Raw genomic sequence first — 19,795 nt, 5'->3', positions numbered from 1 at the left:
GACAAAGACCATGGTAATTCAAAACAAACAAAAAAACAAACAAACAAACAAACAAGCAGTTGATTTATATCAGAATGTAGAGAATTTTTGTGTTTCATGTATGCAAGGTCATCTCTTGATGTATAGTAGGCATTTGTTGTCGTTTTTACAGCGTTTCCTAATAAATGCCTATAGCGAAAACCCAACAAAACTTTTATCAAGGAGGGAAGGGAACTTAAATTTAAATATCACATAGTTTACAGAAATCAGACACGTAAATAAGGCAATCATGTACATTCGCACGGCCGATTGTAATCTCTTACTTTGATTATCAAACATGATCGCTTGCATTTACGTGCTTTTTTCTAATTTCTTGAACTTTGCCTCATTTTCTCTTTTTTTTTAAACAATTGCTCGAATCATTTAAAAATCGTAACACAGTCTGCTATCCCACAACATAATATTCCATTTGATTTGTCACTTATTGTTGGTCGGGTGACGCCAAATGTTGGAATCTCGAGCGATGATACACGGCATTTTGTTTGTTGGTTTTCGTCTCATCGCTCAAAAGAATTTTGACTACGATTACAAGACATAACTGATGGTTTACAGAAGTGATCACCAATTCAGTATAAGGATTAGTCAAGTCGTGAATTCACTTTACCCATCATGTCTAATCGAACTACGACATTGTTTGGGTATCCGCGCCTTTTTATTCTCATAGTTCAAACTAATTCGTGACATAATCAAAACAAATAATTCTTTATATAATTTCTCAAAATACTCAAAAGATGGCCTAAGTCAAAACTTTCTCCAAAGATTGCCTATACGGCAATCTTTACTAGCCTAAACAAGTTTTCTAGAGCTATCAGTTCCCCCTATGACAATGACTTCGATTGCGTTTTGAACTTGTATCGAACTACTTTCAAAACAGCTATTACCTTTGTAGTTCGATTAATAAACCAGTCTTTTGAATTCATAACCAACATTCGTAATCGTAACAATACAGTAACATAGTACTGCATGTCAATAAAAGTTGGAAAATGTAAATGCTATGGACGTAGCGCAAAATAAATGAGTAACGATTATCTTCATATATTCTAATTCCTAGTGATGTCGCTACGAAAATGACACATGGTTTGGGTCAAGCAAATAAAAGTAAAAAGGAATGGGATATACTTCTAATGATAGTACCACGCCGTACAATGCATTTCACTGTATTTTGTAACATTTGGTTACGTTTCTGTGCGCTTTACGTACGGAAAATAAAAGGCAGATTGGTGCTATTAACATGCTAACACGCAACGCATTCAAAATGTTTTTTGAAATACACCGTATACAATATAATGTTTTAGTATACGGTTTGAAACTTTGAATTTGCGAGTCCTTTATGAAATTATAAGCAGGGTTATTACATTATTAAGCAAAAATTAAAGTATTTAGGGATTCGGATTTGCGCAGAAGACTAACAGTGCTATATATAGCGATCGTTCGCAACAAAGACAATCCTCTTTAATAGATGTACAATGTAATTCTGTTTTCATGAATTGAAAGAGAAACGAAGAGAAGTCAACTTTTTAACTTCATTTAGCTTTCTCACCAATTGAGCTTGATTTGATCTGCCATGCATGATATCGCTGTGTGCTCTATTGATTATTTAATTATTTAATCGGCGAGCTTGTTTTTTTTTAATGCAGAATATGACAGGTAAGTTTAATTTATTGAAGTTCATAATGTTTGTACATATGGCGTGTTCGTTGTTTTGTATTTTCATTTTTGTAATATATCACGTGTCCATTATCTGATTCTGACCACGAAAATATGGCGACTGTTTAAATGCGGAGCATGTACTGGAAAACTGTAATGTCTCCTGCCAGTATAGACAAACTAATTTCTAGTCTGTCCCCACTTAAAATTGAAATGAAATAAAAAAAAAAAAACGAAGTTCGACTTTCAGTAGATTTCAACCGTTTTGAATAGTGCCTGATTCATGTAATAGACACAATTCTTTAGCACATAAGCAATCACACAACTTTCGTGAATAGATGTGTCTTAATGATTGCATCTCATGGAAGAAAACCTGTCTCCTTGCCTGAATTTAAGCTTCTTCCTGTTCAAGCTTGCGTGAAAGAACAATAGTTGAACATCAATCGCAATCATTAAGAGAGGCACATCCTTAGAAATAAGCACACCTGAGTACTGAGACACACTACGAAATAAAAACGGGCCTTTTATCACTATTGACAACGCATGTCATTAACATGCTTTTTTCCAGGGGGGGGGGGGGGTTAATACAATTGAAGAGTTTGTTTGCAAAAACCGATAAGTCCATTTTTGAAGATTTTGAAATACGGTCTCTGTCATAAAGTACAAAATAATACCTTTTAAATGATATATTGGTCACTATTATAAAGGTATATTTTTGAAGTTATGGACAAAAGAAGCAAAAATTTTCTTATTATTCTCTTTATTTTTCTTGACCTTTAATTGCAAATATCTCCTTTTGACAAATATGGACTTATCGGTTTTTGCAAACAAACTCTTCAATTGATTATTCTGAAGGTTCGTTAATCACACAATGAAATATGGTTCGCTATCAGCTTAGGTTCGTTAACAAGAAAATTAAATGCGGTTCCTTTCCGGTAGTTCCTTTACCCGAAAGTAATCAAGCAATCATTTTTTTTTTTCTGATAAGGTTTGTGAATACAAAACAAGGTGAAGAAGGCCTAAGTTTTAATTCCGAATATTTTTCAGTATTATTATTTATGATCCACTTCTCAAACGCAGAAAGATTGTAACTGCAAATGTAATGTAAAAAAAAAAAATAATTTAGCTTAAGCTACAAGTTCATGGTTTTTTATTTGCTATGCTATTAAAAAAGTGACTGAGAATAAGAAGTATATTTATGATACAATCATTGTAAACCCAACGTGAAGCTGTCAAGCCTACATCAACCTTTGCTTCTGATACGTATAATATGTGCACCATTGGCAAGCGTGATAAGCAGGCTGTGCACGCAACGCCTATAAAGGAAATGTGCCTTTAATATGGCGGGAATTCATAATGTTACGGCTGTATACAGCTGCAGCAGAACAGACGCGAAAGCAGTTTTTGATGCTCTGCAACATTACGACCATGTGCGTAATTTGAGGGTTTTAAGTACACGCAAAGAACACGATCTCAAAAGACGACTATCGTTAATCAACTTCATTGACTTTTTCTACCGATGCTGTCTTTTGAACCCCCGCCTACTCGTAGAATAGGTTCTCAGGTTCTATTTAATAGGTATTGGTACTTGCTAAACGCATCCTCTTTAGTTTCCATTGACAACAACATGGGAGGAGAATGGAAGCGATGAACGCCCTCGCTAAAAGACGCTTCTCGAAAGACGCATTGCGTGCCCGCCTACAATAGGTTCTCAGGTTCTATTTAGGTATTGGTACTTACTAAACGCATCCTCTTTAGTTTCCATTGACAACAACATGGGAGGAGAATGGAAGCGATCAACGCCCTCGCTAAAAGACGCTTCTCGTAAGACGCATTGCGTGCCTTCTTTTCTTTCTACTGTTTCCTATTGTTTGTGAGTTAAAAACTTGCGGCAAACCACAACGCAGCCGACACACAACGCGTACCGACTCATTCATGCGGCGGCAGCGGCACGGACACAAACGCGCCGAAGTTTACATTCGGGCTGCCGCATTGGTCAGAATCGTTAATGATAGACCTGTCCTGCGATTGGTTGATTATCTTACATACACAAGCTATCGCCTTATACGGTAGTGGGTGCGATGGAGCGTAAACGCCGTCGCTAAGCAGGACAGTTGTATTGTTTCGTCCCGTGAAAGAAACAGTTTGTGAGCTTGAACATAGCCTGAACTTTGAGAGCGATTTTCTCCGTTAATTAGAAAATCAACTGACATATACAAACGTGGTTAATATTCGTGTTTATGATCTATAGGGATGTCGAAATGAGTTGTATTACATATCAGTGTAAAGCTTAGAGTCTGTAGAATTCGCGTATAGGCATAACTACGATATCATTTTTTGCGACTTTTGACTCATTCCGACGGAGCGCCACACATATTATTCTGGAATTATCATCCCCAAAGAAAAACTGAAATATCTTAGCACACACAAAAACTTTATATAGAATGAACTTCAAACTCACACATTGGGAAAATGCACTGATTGGAATACACAAAATATAGTTTTTAAATTTAAGCAAAGAAGCAGAATGCATGGTGACATTCTTCAAGAAGAAAAAGACACGGTAATTGTAGAAAAGATGAAAAAGGATCGTGATTCATTAAAAAGGAAGAAAAAATACATGTGAAGGGTTTGTTTGCAAAAACCAATAAGTCCATAAGTCCATGAAGATTTTGAAGTACGATCTCTGTCATAAAGTACAAAATAATACCTTTTAAATGATATATTGGTCACTACATATAAAGGTATCTTTTTGAAGTTATGGTCAAAAGAAGCAAAAATTTTCTTATTATTCTCTTTATTTTTCTTGACCTTTAATCGCAAATATCTCCATTTGGCAAATATGGACTTATCGGTTTTTGCAAACAAACTCTTCATGTATTAACATAGGTCCTAGATAATGGAGGACAAGTCGCAATGCAAAGACTCAAGTAAAATTTTCTTTTAAGGTGCAATGATTTAGAAATGCTGAGACTTACTCAGAAGCATACAAAATACCTTTCTTTATTGAAGCAAAGAATTCAAATGCCTTGCAGGATTATGCTCATATCCATTTCAGAAAATTCTCCTAATCCAGGTATCAAACGCAGAATGAAGACAAATTCCAAATGAGGCAAATGCTCCTTTGTACAAAAATAATAATAACAATAATGATAATGACGGTCCCATCACAGACTTTCCAGCTTAATTTGCAGGTAATAACAGCCCACATTCCAGGCTACGATGAACCGGCATCAGCCACAGTGCAAAGTCACACATTTAAAATTCAGACAGGGACGGAAAGGAGCCCTTCCATCGGTAAGATCAAAGATTGCTAACACGGCGTTGGGCCACAAGGACAGTGAGAACAATTTCCTCACTTCTAAAGATAGAGTAGCCTAATCTAAAGTCTCCACTGCCATCATACACCCCCCCCCCCCTCACCACCACCAGCACCAACTCCCCTCCCCCCCCTTACCCCATCCCATCACAAGCACAGCTCCTAAATGAAAACGGTTAGATTGAGTATGTGTCGAAAAACCAATCGTATTGCACACATGTGTAATCATACAAATCCCCCCACCCCATTTCCCTACAAAGTAGCCCCCTCCCCCCCCCCCCCAAAAAAAAAAAAAGATACAGATGCACACACATATAATTACTGTTCTAGATGCTGCTTCTAGTAGATCACAGTGCACAAGGATGACTACATGCTCAAGAACAGCAACACCATGCGCACACACACACACACACCACAAACACACACACAGACGTACACACACGTGTCGGTACATAAAACAGACACACGTGACCCATCCTCTTGACAGGCACGCAGACGACTCATAAAGACGACACAGGAAGAAATTCATCACTGGTTTCATTCATGAGGGAATGTTGCAGCGGTGACCGGCAATCCAATTACAGAATCATATGTATTATATCACGGGGATTACCCTAGCCACTTTCTGTCAAATTTTGGGTCATGTTGACAGAAGACGCAGGCAATCTTGAACAAGCACAAGGCCTACTCTCAAATTCCTAGCTAGTTTTTCTGCAAATAGCAGTATCATTTTGTTGGAAAAGTCATCAAATGCAATTTGTTCACAGTTCATTAGTTCACCCACAAGTTCTTAAATTTTTCTTTTTGTTTGTTTTCTTTTCAATTGAATGCTTGAAGCATCTGTACAGCATCTCCAAGTTAAGACAATTTATCAGAATTCTACAATTAGATATTATTAGAATTGTCATCAAGTGTAGCTATATTTCACGGCACTCACGCACACACATACACATAGACATTACATTTTTTTTTTTTTTTAATCACCATGTTCAATTTTGGTGTGATATGCCATTACCTCAACCTACACACAGCAATATCCTCTGCTAATGAGGTAACGTCATTATTCATGAGAGGTGATTTTCCAGGCAGGGTATCTTGTATACACCTATTTTTTATTCTATTTTTTTTTAACAGCTGTCAACTCATTGTGTCAAAACAAACCAACCTGAAACAAAGTTTCCATCAAAACTTATGACCTGACTGTCAATGAAAGTTTGAGAAATATTTCCAAATTCATCAGCTGAAGTACATTCTTAAGCTTCAATCAATTACTTTTGAAACAAAAAGTCATCATTTCTTCATGAAAACTATAAAATATATGGAATGATGCTTTGTGTTGTTGTGGACAAACTGTTTGTTAATGAATCGATTTTTCAAAATCCCAGGGAAAAGACCAAAAGGTTAGTATGCTGATTTTGTATATGTACATTGTAATGCAAAAGTTTCATTTGCAGTATCTATTACCCATCCCTTTCTCCTTCCAAACATGATGTACAATGTAGCTTACAGTCCTACATGTACAGACAGACAAACAGTAGCAATCAAAATAAGCAAATAATGTCCTTTTCTGCTACTGTATCAAAACCATCAAATCTCAATCATGGTCTGAAGAATGCCCCATATTTCACGATTTGATTTCTGTCAGGTGGGTAAATTTGACATTGCTTGAATTCAGAATATGCATGGCAGGGGAGATAATATTAAGCCTATGTATGCTTTAAATGCCAATTGACACAGAAAAACCCATAGCACTATAATGGTGTTCAGAGTCCCATGCACAGAAGGGGTTTAAACGTATTCCCTATTTCTCCTGACCTTCAGAAGTGTCTGTTGGGAATGAAGCCAAGAAGATGCATAGCAAGTTCCCAAACCTGACATTTTCATTTTATCTCCTATCAACTATTCTCCCCCCCCCCCTTTCTCGCTCTCTACCTATCTATTTATATTTATCTTTCTCTCCCACACTCACTCTATCCATCTATCTTTCTTTTTTTTTCTCTCTCTCTCTGACAAAGCATATATCCTTCTCTGCCTCAGCGAATACTGATGACACTGTTTGTAGGGCTTTGCACCCTCTCTCGTAATTGGCTAATTTCCCTCTCGCGCACAGGTGGTTTGCTATCACCGAGAGCGCATCTTTATCAGAGGGGGCGAGCGCGGCCGCGAAATTACTCCCGCAAATCTGGTGGACGGCGCTGCTCTGGCAACAGAAATTATCCAATTTGCGTTTCCCCACATGTGGACGTATATGGACGCAGATGATGTGTTATTGAATGGTTTCCCAATTCCCTGAAAAGGGTCACCCCAATCGGGAGATATTATTTGGAACCATCGGGAAGCTTGGACTGAACTGGAAACTATCCACAGATATATTTCTTTATGGTCCCTTCAGTGGAGCTGCTACTGTATCTGAAAAGTTTAGTCGTACATCAGGTTAAGCACCATTTGATGTTGCAATCAAATTCTGCATATTAATTAGTAGTGCCTATATTGGTATATTTTGGTCTTCTCTGATGGACAAAACAGAATGAACTTAGAGCACATTGACACATTTTTTTTCTGTAAAAATCTGGTTTGCAAGGAAACACATACATTCAATTTGAACGTATCACCTTTCATATAAATGTTACATACACAAATGCAAATTGTGCGGAGTCTGTAAATTTATGATTCAACCCTTCTGCCAAACAGTGCCTAAAGTACATGCATGAAGGAGCATAATAGCTAGTGTAATAGTATGTGGGACGTTAATTATAAATGTTACAACGGCAAATTTAAGCTATGAATGTAGAAACATCAGGGAACATTACACCAACCACTTTTTCATCTTCCCCACACAAACTGGTTCACCCTGTCACACACAAATAAATGCAAGGTACTGTGATGCACACATCCAAATGCACACACACACACACTGTGGCAGATATATCACACACTTACAAGGTGTATGTACATAATGTGTTGTGACACATACACATAATAGAGACTATCAAGATTGAGTATACATTTTATGTGCAAGCACACACCTACACATTGTGACCTAAGAAAGAAAACCACACACTCACACACACACACACACACACACACACACAAATGCACACTCTGTGATGCTAACATGCGCAAAAACTCACAAACACGCCGACGCACATAAAGGTGACATAATTATACTTTTAATATACACGGCAGGATACGAAATGCCCACCCATGAACACCACTGCCCCTCATTCTGGTCTCTTGACCTATTGATTTCAAACATGTATCCTGTGAAATTGATGTCATTGAGAGGATGTAGCACAGACCCCTACAGCCAGCCCATCTGCTAAGGGGAACCAGTAATCCAATCAAGGGATGTACAAATCAATGGGCCCTTCCCAACCCAGCCCCCAAATGTAAAGTTCACACTTTTACTGTACACATGCGTACGTGCAGTAGGTGTCCTGTGTGTGAATGTGTGAAAATTCATGGAGAGGGGTGGTTTATCCCGTTGAGGACTGCCTGATTTTGCTATAACATGCACTTCCCATAGTAACCTGCACGAGTATACTCGAAACTTGTCCTCAACGGGTCAAGTCATTGAAGACGAGTCCCGAGAATACTCGGGCAGGTGTCTGTGAGAAATGTGTGTTAAAACAAAATCAGTCCATCCTCAATGGGTTAAAGGTGATATGATATACATAAAACTCTGCTTGAACTCATCTGCATCTTAAAAAACAGTTTTTGCCCACATAAACACCAACTGCAACTTCAACTTGAATTGGTACCAATGCTTCCAATGTGAGTCTTCTATAATTAAACATGTCAGTAGCACAGAAACTACAATTATGTGTAGAAACTCTAACAAAGAACACTTTGCATTTGCTTTTCTGTTAAAATCACTAGGCTAATAAAACAAAAATTGTTATCTCACCTTAAAGGGATCGTATAGTTTGGGATGAGCATTAATATCAGGTTTTTATCATTTTTTGGTGAGATAGTGAGAAACCTCTTATGAAATATGAAAGAGCATGTAATTCCAAGAGGGATTTAATGTTTATTTGATGAAAATTGGTTTTTAAAAGGCCAAGATATCCAAAACAGAGCAATCCTAATAAAGTGTGGGACCCACATTTTATTACAATCATTTTGTTTTACTTTGTTTTTGGATGTTTCAGCTATTCCAAACCCGATTTTTATTAAATAAACTTTGAATTTCTCTTAAAATGGTATGCTCTCTACTATTTCATAAGTGTTTTCCTGGTATCTTGCAAAAAAAGTTAAAACCCAATTTTCATCTCCACCAATACTGTACCATCCCTTTAACCCATTGAGGATGAGTATACTCGGGCAAGTGTCGATGGGAAATGCATGTTGTAGCAAACTCAGTCCAGCCTCAATGGGTTAATAGCTATTTTTTCTCTCTGTTTGACTTCCCTTTCTCCCCCATCCCAATCTATCCTTTCTCTTTAGGTTTCTGAACTCTTATGTTGGCACACAGGGTCTCTCTCCACGAGCAAATTATAAGAACCCACCTAAACCAGTAATTAAAGATAAGAGTTTGTTGATGGAGAAGGAGTGTGAAAGCTGTCAGAGTTGGTTAGGATTTCTGTCCTAAGAGGGGTTACTCTAGACAACAACGGTATCACTATCGAAAGAAAAATGAAATCCGTCTCGGCAAATTTCTTCCATGGGGCTGCCAATTCTGGTTTGAGGGACAAACGCAACAAAAGCATACTATCGCAAATTTGTAAATTCTTCATGTTCATTTCTGAATGTTATTTGTCAGGTTCTTCACAACTTAGCAAAGAAACAACGACAACAAACAAACAAAATGTACAAGACCAAGATATGCACTGACATATAAGTAGGTTGTAATGGGTATCTAGGTTCTGTATGACGCTTTTCCGATATTTGAAAAGCATATGTGAGAAATTTGGTTGCCAAAATTTAGATCATAAGCAACATTATCACTTCCTATCTCTGCATGTGTCTGTTCTATTTCTTAACTGCTTACTGCCATATTATGGTAGGCACTTAGAGTTCCATATCATTTCCTGGTGATTTCCTGAAAGTGTGCATTAGAAATGACATTTGCACCATAAAATGCCAAATGTCCTAGACATATGGGCACTTGTTTGATCAATGGTTGATGAATGTCACGGACATTTTACTGTCATCTTCATCGGCACTATCACGAAGCGTAGGGCACATTCTGCTGAAACGTCTGAATTTCTGAATATTATGATTCTTCACAAAGGCATAGAGTGAAGGGTGCCTTTTGATAGCTTGGTTTAGTCATGTTTCATTTCCTTTCTTTCATATCAAGGCTACTCTATATAGAATGTGTAGAATGTGATATTCAGCCATTTCTTTTTGCATACCTAAACATTACATATATGAATATATAATATTATATATTTTTCCAAACAGGCAAAAATTGTTTTTTAAAAAAAGCAAATTGATGGGATTTCAGGCAGAAGTATTGACCTTCAGACGCACGTCACTTTCAATTTGCAGAATGACAATGGATCTGAAAAAAAAAAAATACAAAAGTTCCTTTTTTAGTGGCATGTTTGTGGAAACATGTGGAGAAACATTCATAACCATTCCTCCTCTTGGGCTTCCAACATGTTTTGCTCATTTGAGAAGATGCTGTCATCAATGTCACATAAAATGCCCGAAGGCTGGGAAACAAATATTTTGTTCGAAGTTGCATTCTTATTTCCACATTAAGAAACAGATGGAGGAGTCATTTCTAGATCTTATCTTTGAAGGTCAATTTGTATTTTCGTTTTCCTTTTCAAAGATGATGAAAGCCTGTATCTACAAAGATGAAAACAGAGGTTTAACAAACACAAGATATATCCTGCTTTAGCCTTCAACAGCTGTAACAAATATGAACTTTTTTTTTACATAAAACAAGCTAAAAACAACACTATGTGCTTTCATATGTATAATGCATTATTTTTATGCAAGCATGATCCCCTGTAATGCTTACTCAAAGACACACACAAGAAAACTGAGTCCAACAAGTAAATGAAATGGAACGAACTTTGACTGCAGAGAAGAAATTATTGCATAAGGAATAAAACAGCCAAGAAAAACACAAAATAGGCTCAACCCATTCCCTATGAGAATATGGTATACCAGCGGCAGCTACACGATTGTATTCATATTATGAGAACCTGGTATACCAGTTTCCTATAATGTAGACAGGAGTGTCTGCATTTATGGTCTAAATTCAAGTTTATTTGAGTTAAGCTGACCAGAAAAAAAAAAAGACTTTGATCGAATGATTAGAATTTCTTCTATCAATATCTGTTCTTTTTTCTTTCTTTTTTTGTATGAAGACTGCTTGCATTTTCATCTACTTCACACTTTTCCAACATATTGCTTAGCTATAAGATTCTAATGAGAACATGAACAATCAGGACTGAGCGCAATAGATTTTGACTTTCCCTGACCCCATTCAGATGCCCGTATCGTGTATAACAAAAGAGTTTGCAAGCCCATCAGGGCACACTTTATTCATACCTCGCATGTGATCAATATTTTGCTTTGTTCGACAGCACATGCAGTTGACAGTGGAAAGGGGAAACATGCACTGCTTGACTGCATTCACACAGGATGATTACCAACTTGTCCATTATTCTTTGTTGACGGGAAAAACGAATCCCTTTTCGGAGCACTGAAGGCTCTCAGAAAATTGCGGGAGGAACGGGTTAAAATGAAGAGAAATCAGTGAAGGCAAGTTAAGCAAGATGTGAGAGAATGTGATTTTTACAAAGGGTGTGAAATTGAATGCTTTCTGCAGTAAGCATTGACTGATGTTGTAAGAGCAAATGCTCTTAAGGTACTCAAGAGTGAGCATGCTCTTGCAGTTGATGCTGAGATCCATAAATGTCTTTGCACTGTAATAGTGCACTTTCTGCTGAAGATCTTATCTGCATAAATGAAAAAAAAGAAATGATGAGAGAAAAGAAAAGAACATGCACAGACTGAGGCAAGGCAAGAAATAGTGGGGGTGGAAAGTGAAATGTCATACTGACCGGTGTTGGTCTCCTGGTCGCTACGAGGGCCGTGGATGAGGGAGGAGAGATCAAACCCAGAGCCGAATGAAGTGGGACTGCGCTGTCTGTCCACCCCGGAATCGCTGTTCTGACTGTCCTCATCTTCAGAGCCACTCCCTGGAAAAGAAGAGGAAGAAGAAGAAGAAGAAGAAGAAGAAGAAGAAGAAGAAGAAGGTAGATGAAGAAGCAAAAAGAGAGAGGAAGATAATAAATTATGTCATCTACCTCTCATCCATTATAACTCACAGATTTTTGTATCAAGAATGATTCTTCACTCATTTTGGTTTGTATTACAAACAAGTGCATTTACATGTACCTCTAATTTTCCTCACCAAACAACATATCCCGGCACTTGCTTTAACCAATTGAGAACAAGCTGATTTTTGTTATATCATGTGTTTCCCATGGACACCTGTCCAAGTATACTCTGGACTGAACTTTAACCTGTTGAGGACTAGTCCCGAGTATACTCGGGCAGGGGTCTATGGGAAATGCGTGTTGTAGCAAAATTAGCCAGTCCTCAATGAGTTAACAGGTTGAATGAATTTAAGCATCATGAAATCTGTGGCTCCATTTAGCCCGCATTTAAAATATATTATCCTTTGTTTTCAGAGCCATCATTGATTCTACTGCTTATTGAGGATGATTGTCTCTTGCAATTTTGTGACTTATCTTTCTAAGATAACAAAATAATTATATCTGTTCTACAAATGTACAGGTTGTGATTTTAAAAGCAATCTTTAACCCACTGAAGACAGGCTGATTTTGCTACAACAAGCATTACCCCTAGACCCTTGCACGAGTATACTCGGGACTCGTCCTCAATCAATAAAATGATTACACTTCATACGCTTTGTCAAAATCATGTATCGATAGCACATATACATCATTTGACATTTTATATTTATATGTTAATGCACAAAACAAATAAAATCACATCAAAATGTAAACCAATATTTCTCGACAGTATGACAAGGGCTGTACAGTTGCATAACTAAAACAAACTAGAAAAAGAAGAAAAAGAAGAAGAAAAAGAAATCCCAAATAGCATGACAACTTCTGATTGGATTTTGTCCTGTGATTTCTCCCTGAAAGGCGTCCCCAATAGGTGCAGCGAGACAGACTTCATTCAGAGCCCAACACCTACCCCCCCCCCCCACATATTCACACATACAATAATCCTTAATGTGCCCATGCACTGCTTTTGAGAAAGGGTGGCACCAAAATAGAACATTCTCAGTCCCATGGAAGATGTTGAATGAAGTACATGTACGAGTAGCTTTGGATGATTTTCCCCTTGCCTCTAGATGATGTAGGACACCCCTGCTATCTGCTCAATCACCCTCTACCTATCCCCTCAAACAATCCTCTCCCCCTCCCTTCCCCTCCATGTATCCCTTCTATGTGTTACATTTACAAGCTATGTGTGTGTGTGTGTGTGTGTGTGTGTGTGTGCATGGCCAATGCCATGTTGAGGTGGAGGTGAGGCAAGAGTAAAGCAATCCTCACACCATCTCACTCTAGGCTCTGCCCAAGGAGGTTTGAGGCACGCCACTGATGTACACTGTCAAGTGATGTTGGCTTGTCACCTTTATCATAGGCTCCATTTACAGACCCTTTGACAGAAATGGCTGCCCAGAGGGACAAGAAGATTACGCTTTGTTTGCATGCACACAAAAATGGATTCAGACCCACTGTGAGAACTCATCACTACAGACAAAAATGGGAAAAACACACTCTTCCTTAAGGATGTACACACAAAAAGGAATTACGCCAGAGATACTGTAAGTATTTCACATGGAAATACAGTATCTGCATCCTTGAAAGCATAGAGCAATCTCCAAAACTTGCCATTGAATGTGGAACTCAATGGAAATATTACAAACTCCTGCACTTCAAGTAACAAACACTAATAAGGACAAAGCAAACTGCAAAGCATGAACCTCATTCAAATATCAAAATAGGACATTCTCATCCTTCCACATCTTTTTCCCTACTCCTGAGCTGCCTTTCTATCCCCCCCCCCTACTTTTCCTCCAAATATCAAACATCATCTATAAAGTCATGTACATGCAGCTTTTGATGGCCCTGTGCCAGTAATGGATCCAACAATTCATCCATGTAAAATGTTAAGTGCTACCTGCTTGTTAACCTTTTACGCTACACCACTTTCACATCCACTGCAGATATGGAACTCTCCGTGCAAAATGCCTTTATATACGTAATTTCCGTGAATGCAGTCCCATACATGTATTATAGCTGTTTCTGTTATATGTGACCCGCTACAACAAAAGGATCCTAAAGTCGCTGATGGCTGAGCCGAGAAAATCAAGTTTGAAGTTACATCATCAAAATTGGTCAAAACAAGCGGATTTCTGGTTTTGTTTTTGCATAATTTTGTGGTCTAATGTTTTGTCTATCATCTGCTGAAATTTCAAAGCTAAATGATTAAACGAAAGGCAAAAAATTAGCGTCTTTCTGGGCCATGATTTTCCGTTTTTTAACGTAACAGAATCGTGTCCGAAGATTTGGATTTAGCACGGCAGCTACACGTAGACTCCGCCCCTAGCAACGAGGGAGTGATCTTATTGGTCAGCGTGTGGCATCCTGATTACTGATTGGTCATGCATAGACCGCTAGCGCTAAGCTTGAATGAACATTGCGGAGATCGCTACGAGCATACCTTCTATTGTCAAGCAGTGAAACTGTTTCGCCTCCCCTTGATCATGATAGCGTCGGAAGGAAAACTTTGAAGGCGTTTTTCTCAAAACTCTGATTTCCACAACCACTTGACATGTGCTAATAAAATCATCGATATCTCCGCAAGCGAGTACTTTTATGACTTGTGTTATATATGAAGTTAAAGTAGAAGAGTAAGGGAACAATTTCATGCCATCTTCAGAAAATTGTCTTCCCCCGACCTTCAGATGCTTTTGTTGTAGCAGGTCACAAATACATGCAATGGTGAAGAGAAATCATTCTTCTTTCTTCCTTTTTCATTCACATTATACCACGAAAGAGAAATATACTTTAAGAGAACTGGAAATCAAGGTGCACTCATGCATGTATTTGCTAATTTCTTTTAACCCATTGAGGACGGGCTGATTTTGCGACTGTACAACATACATTTCCCATAGACACCTGCCCAAACATACTCAGGACTGTTCCTCAATGCATTAAAAGTCCTTAGACGTATAAATTTACATTACCTTTTGACACACAGAATTTGCCTTTTGTCTGTGGGAAAGTTTTTTTTTTTTTTTGTGAGCCTTTATTCACTCCTTATGCTATAATAATATAATGACATTGTATCAGTATACACTACCATGTTGACCACGTCAGTGTTTTCCTGTGGGAAAGTTTTTTTTTGTGAGCCTTTATTCACACCTTATGCTATAATGATATAATGACATTGTATTAGTATATACTACTGTGTGGACCACATCCACGATTTTCTGGTTAATCTGCTTTGTACAACATCATTTTCAGTAAGCTTGTTGTAGGAGTTGTAGATTTTGCTTTGGTAAATGTCTGAAATTTAAGACTAGCTAAGTGATGCTTGCTCTTATATCCGTAGGGCGGAATGGGGGTGTGGAGGAGCCATATTGTATTCCAGCAGCTCACCAATATATGCCAGCCCAATTCCCCAAGGGGACAAGTGTGTCGTTGGTGGATGGCGTACATGTGCAAACGATACCTGGAGGGAGTTTTCCTTCCGATTTACTCTAGAAATTGGCCAAATGCTGCTAATGAAATTCCAACTTCCACAAAATGATGCTCTTGGCACCTACAAGAGTTTAAGCTCAGGATAAAAAGATTAAGTCATGGATATGAAATGTAGCTTACATGAACAATTCAGGCAAATTTATCATAACTATTATACAAATATTAGACTTCACGTTGTGTACAGGGGGATGGATTACGTTCACAGGGAAGATGAAAACATGAATGCTATGAAATGTGACAATCTAAACTCTACTACCTCTAAAGCAGATATTGGATATGGGGAAACTTGTACATTTTCATTTTTGTCAGGGAGGCAAGTTCATTATGTACAATGCTATAGGGTTTTTTCCCTCCTAAATGATATTCAAGCACACAAAAGGGTTAAAGGACAAGTCCACCTTCAAAGACATGCGGATTGAGTGAAGACAACAATACTTGTAGAAGACATCACTGCAAGTTTGGGGAAAATCGGACAATCCGTTCAAAAGTTATGATTTTTTTTTAAAGTATCTGTGCAGTCACTGCTGGATGAAAAGACTACTACAGTGTATGATGTCACATGCATAAAACAATATAAGGAAAATAAAAAGAGAATTTCACAAAACTTTACTTTTTGAATAAAGTGCACATTTCTCTGACTTGTTACTGACGTATGTTAAGGGTAATATTTTTCCCCTTGCCTTCTGAAAGAGAGAAGTCGAGTGTTCTTTTGTTACGCGAGAAAAGTAAAAATATGTTGAATTTTCTTTATACTTTCTTTATTCCATTGTACTCATGTGACATCACAAGCTATAGTAGTCTTGTCATCCAGTCGTGACTGAGCAGAAACTTCAAAAATTCATAACTTTTGAACGGATTGTCCGATTTTGCTCAAACTCTCACTGATGTGTTCTACTAATGTTGCTGCATTCACTCAACCCACATGTCTATGAAGGTGAACTTGTCCTTTAAGAAAAGTATCTCATGATGACTCCACAGTAGAAATAGCACTTTGCTGCGTCTTGAAGTTATCTAAAATCAAGCAATTCTCTGAAGGTCTTTGATACTGTAAAACACGATATTTTCGCGAATTAGAGCTGACGACCTTTTTCGCGACATGAAATTTTTGCGAGTTGCCTCTAACACTCAATGCGTAAGTGTAGACAAGAACTTTCACATGCATTTTAATTTTGCCCTCGCGAAATTCGCAAAATCAAAATGCATTCCTCGTTTTACAGAAACCTCTCTGATTTTCTTTTTGATTACCCCTTCCTTCCCCTCCCCACCACCCCAGTCCTTCCCTTCTCAATAATTATGATTTATACAACACCTGAGATCCTTGTCATTTTGTTGGTTGTTTGATATTGATCATTAGTCACATTTTACTATTACGTCATCATTCGTGCAATTGTGGCTCGATTTAGTTGTACCATGCAATCTTGGATCCATGCGATTTGCTCCATTTGCACGCACGCCAAGAGTCCATCACACTACATACGTAAAATGCTTGCATTTGCAGTGTGCATGCGATCAAGCACATTGACGGACAGCATGCTAGCGTACAATGCTCAGAACTCTCTTGATCTCAGATTTCGCACATTTTCTCTTCCTGTTTCTAAATTCATTAAACATCAAATGACAAGGAACTATTTTTTGGTGTTATATAAAACAAATAATGAATGTTTTTCATTTGTACAATGGACAGAAAATTTCATTCGGAGAAAGATGAACTCATACCCTACCCGTCGTTCCCATGATTTTCATTTAAGCAATCCAAAGCTTTTACTTGCTCAAAAGTCGATTAGACATCACGGTCCGGATACATGGAACACTCTTCATGAGGAGTTGAAACAGTGTGCCTCCTTGTTTTCATTCAAAGCAAACTTAAAGAAGTACATTTTATTACAGTATATCTCAAATATGAACTAAAAACAAACAATTTATATGACTAATATTGGTCTCCCGATAGCAACATCGCATATCGTCCCCTCTTCCAGCAAACCAATTTTATTATTCTAAATTCCTGCATATCTGCCCTTATGCACTTTCAAGCACCTGCATGCACATTCACCACCATCACACATCATAGTATATTTTCCCCTACTATCTTCGCAGCAGAATTTGTATTGTTACGAATCTAGTATGTCCCTATCTTTTCCTCGGGCCGGCCATCTTTTCAAGCAATGCTTATAATGGCGGCCTTCTGCATAATCGTTTCTAAACTACAATTGTTATTGTAATCACTGCTGCATAGACATGCATACTGTATATTATATCATTAATTTTTTTTCATATCGTTGTTTGTGCAAGTCAAACGACTCTGTGTTAAATTTACTTTGTATATTTCCTACATGTTCACGATTATGTAAGTTATGTATATCGTTGTTTACGCAAATCAAACGACTCTGTGTTGAATTTACTTTGTATATTTCCTACATGCTCATGATTATGTAACTTATGTACGTTGATTTGCAGAAAATAAAGTATCTATCAAACAAAAATCAAACAAATCATTGATCCATTCAACAAAGTTGTGCCTCATTGATTGGATCATTATTTTCATCTTCCATTTCATGAAATATTCTGTCCACTGCACTAATAAACAATTATTATTTGTTTGAAAACCCTAAAATAAAGTATACAAATAGATGCTTGGGAACTCAATACTCTCTTCTTTCTCAAACCTAAAGGCACTGTTTAACATTGATAGCACTGATTTTAAAAATGTTTGCATTATCCATTTGATGCATATGTGTACAACCGTAGGTCAGTTGTATCACAAAACCTCCTACCATACAAAGATTTCACAATAAATCCTAAAATATGAGAAAATGTCACTATTTTTCTCAATAAACCTTAACTGTGAATGATTTATTCTTGAAACAATTTTATCATATACTTGTATATTGAACAATAGGCCTAAATAACCAGTTGAGGACGCACGAGTATACTCGGGCAAGCGTCCATGGGAAATGTGTGTTGTAGCAAAATCAGCCCATCCTCAACAGGTTAATTATAAATACTGATTCAAATTTTTACATTGGTTGTTTCTATCACTACCTCATATTTTATAACTATTTTGAAGTACTAAAGCTCAGTTTTTTGTTTTATCTGCAAATGGCAAACAATGCCTTTAACTTACCTCTGTCTCGGTCCCGCTTGTAGAGGGAGCGGACCACTTTGGCACTGCCAAATCTCTTGTACCTGGCTCGGATCTGGGCGTAGAACCACTCACATGCCCGTACTTGCAGTTCTCTGTAAAGTGGAAAGAAGTAGGAGAATTGCAATTGTGATGTTGTGGAAGAAGAAGTACATGAATATATTTCCAGATTATCCAGACTACTGTACGAGCTGAAATTTTTGCATACAGATATTTTTGCAAATTGCTACTTGGAGGACATTTTCGCGTGTTGTTAATTTTGCGGTTGCGAGGGTCTAACTGAACTTAGCTATTTGCGCATTGTTATTTTCGCGTGTTGTTATTTTTGCAGTTCAAAGGCGATTCGCGAAATTCGCGAAAATAAAATCACCGCAAAAATTTCAGCTTGTACAGTATCTAGATTTTAGGGTAATGATTCGTACACTCAGAAATATTATTCTACTACTCTCCAACTGGGTTGTGTAAATGTCTCAAAGCTACTCCTGGCTGTTTTTCAGGTTTTTGTAGAATTTATATGAATACTTACACAAATCTCATGAGTGGAACATGGGCATAACCAACTTGAAAACCACAAAAAAAAAAAATGACCTACACAAATTGGGGGAAATACTACTTAGAATTAACCTTATTCCTTGAAACTTTGAATATGATAGAAAACACCCAAAACTCCAAATCAGCCGAGTGCACTCAAATTTTTCTTCAGGCATTAGGGAAAATCCATGGATGCATATTTTAGTGGGTTGTGTGATATGCAGGGTCACTCAAGAACATAGGAAATGCAGATAGCTGGCAAGAGAGGGAAAACCCCTTCAAAAGCATCTGCTACAATACAGTATCTTAGATTGCAAGGATTTTATCGCACCTGAATCTCCCGCAGCC

General features: G+C 37.6%; 1 protein-coding gene across 1 annotated transcript in view; it reads right to left on the bottom strand.

Annotated features, from left to right (window-relative positions):
- Window positions 1–19,795, bottom strand: part of LOC140245224 (uncharacterized) — a 116,455-nt gene that overhangs the window by 26,245 nt on the left and 70,415 nt on the right. Inside the window, exons 4-5 of the mRNA XM_072324811.1 lie at window positions 18,899–19,011; window positions 12,031–12,168 (exon numbers count right to left, since the gene is read on the bottom strand). Coding sequence (XP_072180912.1) covers window positions 12,031–12,168; window positions 18,899–19,011 — 251 coding nt within the window. The remainder of the gene's footprint in view (window positions 1–12,030; window positions 12,169–18,898; window positions 19,012–19,795) is intronic.

This window comes from Diadema setosum, chromosome 22 (assembly GCF_964275005.1).
Source record: "Diadema setosum chromosome 22, eeDiaSeto1, whole genome shotgun sequence".
Lineage (NCBI taxonomy): Eukaryota > Metazoa > Echinodermata > Echinoidea > Diadematoida > Diadematidae > Diadema > Diadema setosum.
Note: the sequence above shows the minus strand (reverse complement) of the source record. Positions and strands in the feature narration are given on the sequence as shown.